The sequence below is a fragment of the Aegilops tauschii genome, chromosome 7 (genome assembly GCF_002575655.3).
Source record: "Aegilops tauschii subsp. strangulata cultivar AL8/78 chromosome 7, Aet v6.0, whole genome shotgun sequence".
Lineage (NCBI taxonomy): Eukaryota > Viridiplantae > Streptophyta > Magnoliopsida > Poales > Poaceae > Aegilops > Aegilops tauschii.
In genome coordinates this window covers 243,610,862-243,618,054 of record NC_053041.3, presented here as the reverse complement: position 1 = coordinate 243,618,054, position 7,193 = coordinate 243,610,862, and the positions used below count along the sequence as shown (strand labels likewise).

Below are 7,193 nucleotides of genomic sequence, written 5' to 3'. Positions count from 1 at the left end.
GTCTTATATGACTTTGCTATTTGTCGACGTGTTTTCTTATGTATGTGTGGTGTGTGCATCCTAACTATATGGAGACCAAATTTTTACCCATTTTTTGTTTGTTTGAAAGATCCAGCTTCACACTGGCTTTTCATTGATTTAGCATAGGGAGAGTACAAAAGCAAGCCTGATCAAGTGATCAGGATAGAGCTACGGATGCACCAACAAGCTGGTGATCCCGCGAAAAAATGAGGCTGCGTGACTAACTTCTCACGTTGGGTCCCCGAACGGGGTCGCTATGCATTTAGCACCAGCAAGGCGCCATTGCTCCATGTCGCTGCGGACTCGATCGATCACCCGCCGAGTGCATGGCGTGTGCCCACGGAAAGTGCACCCGTTTCTTTCTAGCCAAATGTGCCACGCCACCGCCATCAGAATGGAGCGCTGCCCCTTGAAAGTTCCCGACGCCGCCCCGTCCAGCTTTCCCTTGATGATCTGCGTGGTTGTGCGCCCTGACGGCCCGTCCTCGGGCCGCAAGGCAGAGCATCCCTCCCAAGTCGCCACCTGAGACCATACGTCCTTGGCAAATGGGCATTCCCAGAAGAGGTGAATGGAAGATTCTAGGCTTCGGTTGCAGAGCGCGCAGAAGTATCGGTTCTCCCATCCCCGTCGCTGCAGCCTGTCGAGGGTCTGGTGATCGGTGAGGGGGTGATCGGCGAATTGTATGTCATAAGCTGAGCTCGCCGAGTACTCCGGCCCGCCTCCTGCTTGTTTACCCATTGTGTTTGTGTATTCTTGATGCTCCGTTTTAAGCCAATAAAATTCACCTTTTGTCGAAAAAAGGTCGAGGCAATAGTACGACATCTATCTGCCACGAGCCCACAATCCAAGGCAAGCTATACATTTCTGAAGCCATTATAACTGCTGAGGAGCAAGTTATTATCATGCCAAGGGCCTCAAAACTCACACACAAAAAGGCAAAGCTCGTCACATGAACATAAAGCTCAAAGTGTCTAGCTTAGCCATATGAATTATGATAATGCACGTCATCATGTGTCCTTGTTGGTACCTCCAATGGTTGCCAGAGTGATGCCTCCGCTCCACTCTGCCGGTATACAACAACCAAACACCAGTATATCTCCTGTTAGCTCTACCCCGTCTATCGCTTCGCCGCCAAATGGAAGCGGCATCGTGAGCCGATTAGTCAGTGCCGAAGTAGCGATCGCCGTATTCACCCAGCCCTGGCACGACACGGTAATCCTGGTTCAATCCGGCGTCGATCTCCGATGTTACGATCTTCACATCAGGGAATCGCTTGCAGACACAATGGATTCCTTCAGGAGCCTGTTTGTGGAATGCCGTAAACAAGCTAACCGAAAATAAGGGAACAGGTACTGGGTGGTAACTAAGCTAGTAGATGGGCTAGACAACTTTACCGAGATAAGATTAAGAAACATGATGTGGTCCTCTGGAACTCCTGTACTTCTAAGAAGCTGTATAGCTTGATTTGCTGAGTTACCTGTCAGAAACAAAGTATACTAGAACTTTAGTCATGCGAGTAACCAACCTCTATTAGTTCTAAATTTGAAATGCAAACAGAACGATCAAGAAAAGATTAGAACGATATGTAACACTAACCAGTACCGAGCACAGGATCCATAAGTAGAACATGCCGTTCAGCAATATCACTGGGCAGCTTGTTGTATATGAGCTGGACACAGAAGTAAGGTTTATTCACAAAAACCGCAGTAGTGAACTATTTTCAAGAACATTTTCAATGGAAGTACATTTAAAGAACACTCAACTTGTTGTCCGTTGTCTCCAACACGATGTATTAGGATTTTACCTATTTTTATCCCCTTACAACAAGCACGCAAAGCATTCTCCATGCTTTCACCACTGCAGTGAAACATATATATCATTCTAACATGTGCAGGAAAATACTACCAAAGATGTATTGCATGAGTAATTTAACTGAAAATGAATAACTAGGGAAAAGGAAGAAGGCGGGGGCATTGCATGTAAGTTTAAATCAGCACTCGTTGTTCCTACTAGCTAGCAGTATAGCATCAGTTAATAGTGATTAACGTCTGTTACTGACTTATAGTACTGTAATTGATGGAATGGAACACAAGTAGGGAGATATGCACCGGGATTGAAAATTCAATTCTAAGGACATATAATACAGGATAACTGAACTACTGTGTAAAGAGAAATCGCAAACGAGTCAAAATTTGACACATTATTTGCATCACTGAACTATTGCGCATTTTTAACAACTGTCTATAGAGTGCAGAAAGATCCATATAATAGCTTACGTACACGTATAGCGAATTATTGAGGCTAGATGACAGTTTAAATCAAAAGGAGCTACATGGAAGCTGCATATGCTAGAATATGGTGGTACCTAAAATTCCAGCCTTTTTTTTGAAACGGACATAACCCCTTTCCATTAACCGAATAACGGAAATTAAAATTCCAGCCTTTTAAACTATAAGATTTTAAAAATGGGGCATACCTTCGAACAATCGACACTCCACAGAGCTTCTTGCAGAAATCAACTCCTGAATAAATAGATCCTGGACAAAAAGCATAAATAATCATGATGTTAGTGTACAGAAATTTCATTCTTTGTTCTATTACCGAATATGAATGAGTACACAGGGCCTTGCGTTAACAGAAATACACAGTTGACAGTTGTATGAAGTAAATAAGGCAAACAACCAACAATCTTTAGAAGTCCCAGGCTTCCAGAAAATTATTTCGTGAATACAAATTGGACAAGTACAAGTTTAATTTCATAAATTGAGGGGATAAGCTCTTATCTCCACGCAAGCTCTGTCAACCAATGACGACATGGATCGGTATTTTTGAAATTATAAAGGGGCTATTCTGTGTTTATTCACCTGGTTTCTGTATAACAAACCAGTCACCTTTTTCTAAATGGAAAGGCAGAGCACCTGCCATGTTCCTGAAAAAAGGGTGGCTATTCCAGCTCTCCAACCATAATTTAAACAGATATATGGAATTAAGTTATTTGACTGAAGCATGGCAACTAATTTCCTAGAAAACAGTTAACAAAAGGGGTGCATGAGACAACGGAACCAGTGATGTACCTGTAGGTGTAACGACCTGCTTCTCTGTAAATGGCAAATTCCCCAGACCATGCTCAACAACCTAGCAAGATATTTCCATACCAGTAACACTTAGTAAACAGTCGACTACATTTATGAACTATGCAGCTCAACTTTGCTACTGGACTGAAGGAATTTATCTAAGAAAGGACAAAGAGGCACGGGTTACGAGAAATAAGACCATTACCAAACGAATCAGCCGATCTGAATAGAAGACAAAATCAGGAGTCGTAATATCCCGGTCACGAATGAGGGTATGCATTCCCCGTATCTGTCCAGATAAATTTTTAATAGCTCAAGTTTGGAAATCTAAGTACCAGTATAAATCTGAAAGAGCAACAGTTACAATAAATATACCTGGAAAGTTGTCTGAACTACACAAACATTTGGATATAATTTGCACAAGTCGTGCTGTCCAAGTTTTGTACGAATATGTTGCGCAATTAAATCAATGGCAACATGGTTATCTCCTCCTCGTGGTATGATCACATCAGCATACTTCTTGGAAGGCAGGATAAAATCATCAAAGGCGGGCTTCACAAACCTCCCGTACTAATTATTTCATCAAAAATTGTGTTAAAATGGGTAATGACATGCCATGTGTATCTCAATGATGGCATGCATATATATACTTCATTTCTTTCATGCGGCATATTTGTACTAAGCACAGTGATTAAGGGGGGGAATGGTAGAATGATAGGTGAAGAGTTGGAGACGACAATGATATACCTGTGTAGTGTAATGGGTATAAGAAGATTATAGTCTGTTGAAAGGTTTACTCATAGATACTGAAGAGAGATGGCCGCATGATAGAGAAATGATAATTTAAATTGCATGCAGACCTTATAGTTTGAAACAGCAGGATACTGTATGCCTTATGCGTTGAAGCTTAGGGAGTTAATATACTTCGAATAGAACAAGGCTAAGAGATCCAAAAGTGAAGCAGACGAGACTGGTGGTAGAATTACCTGCTCAAGCACTGAGAGAACATCTCTACCTCTTTCAACTGTATCACGCCTTATTCTTCGAGCAAGCCTAATATCAGCATCTAAACCGATCCATAATGGTCAACAGAAGAAAGGGTGAGCGGTCAAATAATAGCTATAAACATGACTAACGAAACAAAACGACAAGACACTCAGAGCATGCAATGCCTCCAATATTGTAGCCATGATGTAATGAATCATATATGCAACCAAATACAACAGCAACAAACCTGTGTCAACGAAAATTTTCATGTCCATCAAGTCACGCACCCTTTGATCATGAAAAACCAAAATGCCCTCCAGAATGATGACATCTGATACATTGACCTAACAAAAAAGTCGATGATCTATTCATAAGAGGAATTATAGACCTACTTAACAATCACAACCATTTGATTTGGCATCAAACAGAGCACCAACAACACTAGACATCATTGTTCAACACAAGCTCTCGTGTTCTTCTACAGATTAACAATAAAAGAGCTGGGGCCATGGTGATACAGCAGATCATTAGCAACTTCGTAAATTGTAGCTTTTACTAAAATTGAGGTAGTAAAACAATAATGTCTTAGATATATGCCTTTCATGTCATCAATTTTCATCTCTTTTTTGCAGGTTATCAGTTTTCATCTCATCCAGATATTCTACAGAAAACATGTGTGCACAAATTTACTCACCAATGACTACATTCACAAAGGCATTATCACTTTCACATAAATGGTTGATTATGCAGTCGGTTATTACCTTTCTAAAGCTCTCAGAGCATCGTCGATGATTCTTGAAATCATATATCGGAATATTAACAGACTGTCCACTCTTTAGTTTTCCCATGCACTCCAGAAGTTGATCAGTATCAAATGCATCTGCAAGCAAGAAAATAAAATCTTATCCTTATGTAAAAAGTAAAGTGGATTCAAACCCCGCGGTAAAAAGAAGGCATAGATTTTCGTCACATCAAGTACCAGGGTGATCAAAGTTGTACTCTTCCACATGTTCAGATTCCTCCTCAGTTAAACCGCGGTAGAACGAATCCTGCAAAGTTGCAACCGAAGCTTAGTTATACCTGCTCCTGGGATGCTTGGAAATAGGTTTCTGCAATTGGTGGTGTACCATTATGTGTTTTAACAGTTGGATCAGATTTAACAGGAAAAAGGATGCGTTTCGGAAACGCTATACGGGGTATGACGACCAGTACACTGACAGCTAGGTAACGGAGGATCCAATTCCCCGAACAAAAGTACTAGTAGTAGTAAGAGTTGGAATCATTTACTAGTCATTAATGTGCGCCATCACGAGAGTACACGATTCCAACTCCACCCACTGATGCTCTAATAAAATTGAACAACGTCACAAGCTCTACACGAACATATGGGCATCGCAGAGCAGCACCACTAACGGAGAAAAAAAAAGACAGAGCACCACAATTTCGTTTCTGATATGAAATGGAACAGGGGCGCGGCCCTTTTGTTCTGAAAAAAAAGAAGCACAATTCGACGGGAACGAGCAGCAGCTGACCTGGTTGACGAGCACGACGCGGTGGTCGTGCAGCTGCTGGATGATCATGTCGCACACCGTCGTCTTCCCCGACGCCGTTCCGCCGCACACCCCTTTGAAAACGCACCAAAGAAAAAAAAACTAAGACAAAACCAAAACGGAGAAACTGCAGGAGAGAGCCGCGGAGGGGAACCGTACCGATCACGAACGGCTGCCTGGGCGCGGGGGATGCGAGCCCGCTGGGCGCGTCGGCCGCGCCGTTGCAGGTGGCGGAGGAGGGCGAGGAGGGGAGGGAGGAGGAGGAGGAGAGGCGGCGCAAGTCGCGGCGGAGGCCGCTGAAGTGGGCCCCCACCGCCGAGTCCAGTACGTCCTCCATCGGTCAGCTCCGCGGGCAGGGCGTGGTCGCCGGCGCGGGCGTGGGCGTGGCGAGCTGGCGATCGCTGTGGCGAGCTCGGAGGTTTTGACACGGGGATGGGGCGGGTTTTGGGTGGGGGAGGGAGGACGGGGACGTGGTGGTGGCCTGGTGGGGGGCGAAAGGACGCTGTGTGGAGCCGGCTTTGCGTGCACCCGCGAGGCGGCTGGACTCCGTGGACGCGGAGGCGGGCCGGGTCTCTGGACGGCGTACCAAGAAGCGGTGCACGGAGGGTCGGGCGGCGGGCGGAAGAGGAGGAGCATATTTCTCCGTGCGAAATTGCTGTGCATACGATGAACAGTGCGCGCCGGGGAATATGTGGGGTAGATTCTGTTTTTTCTGCGCCTCGCAGCTGCTGGTCCTCTCCTGTTGGTTCGCAGCAGGGGAAAATAAAGGGATTGCTGGTCCTGTTTGGTGTTCCGAATTTGCTCTCCTTTCATTTATTTCCCTGGTTTCCATTTCTACTCGTACCAAAGTTTGTGCGTGTGCTTTCAATGGAGGCTTGCAAGTTGCATTACTCGATGCATCCATGTTTGACCGACCTATACGCTCCTGCCTTGGTTTGATCGATGCGGTTGTCTGTAGCCATTGTTGCGTTGCAGGCTTGCAGCGGCATCGTGGTTCGTGGAGCAATGCTCTCCTGTTCCAGCCAGTAAACAACGACTTGCCCTTTTTATTGGGACTGCAGACGCTGTGGGGCATCGTGTTTTTGACCCTTTTTGCAAAGGATCTGACCCCGTTTAAAAATATTTCAAAATCTGACCCTTTTGCCTACCTGGCGATAGGATCATATAGCCTACCGCCGAGACCAGCAGCGGTAGCAAACTTGTCCACGTCAGCAAGGATAACGGCCTCCGTGCCCCCTCCGTCACACCCTACCGCCGCTCCACCCGGCGGTAGGTTGTCTGAACCAACCGCCGGAGTCTTTGGCGGTAGGGTGTGGGCATATATAAACCGCGGGCCGGCCGCCCCCACCCCCTTCTCCCCCCACCCAGCCGCCCCCCACCACGAAGAACAGAGCAGTTGCTCCAACTCGCCCTCTCTCATCCCCTCCACTCCCCCTCCGATCTTCTTCGTTTCTTGACGGATTTTGCGGGTCGAGATGGCCCCGAAGAAAGAAAAGTAAGCTCTTTCTATCCCTCCAATAAGTTTTAATCAAACACCTTTCGATTCGTCGCATTATTCGAT

At 45.4% G+C, this 7,193-nt stretch overlaps 1 protein-coding gene across 2 annotated transcripts; it reads right to left on the bottom strand.

Moving 5' to 3' along the window:
* Nucleotides 1–785: 785 nt before the first annotated feature.
* On the bottom strand, nt 786–6,439 carry LOC109768326 (uridine/cytidine kinase UKL1, chloroplastic). 2 transcript variants are annotated; one of them, XM_020327058.4, is made up of 14 exons: nt 5,792–6,439; nt 5,615–5,706; nt 5,062–5,131; nt 4,844–4,962; nt 4,330–4,426; nt 4,082–4,161; nt 3,471–3,665; nt 3,301–3,384; nt 3,096–3,156; nt 2,498–2,558; nt 1,785–1,878; nt 1,618–1,690; nt 1,416–1,498; nt 786–1,323 (listed from the first exon to the last, which is right to left on the bottom strand). In XM_020327058.4, exons 1-14 carry the CDS (start codon nt 5,967–5,969, stop codon nt 1,180–1,182), a joined length of 1,431 nt encoding a protein of 476 aa, XP_020182647.1. In that variant the 5' UTR covers nt 5,970–6,439; the 3' UTR covers nt 786–1,179. The 2 variants fall into 2 exon arrangements, with proteins under 2 accessions (XP_020182647.1, XP_020182648.1); XM_020327059.4 differs by having other exon boundaries at nt 3,471–3,611.
* Between the last annotated feature and the right edge of the window lie 754 nt (nt 6,440–7,193).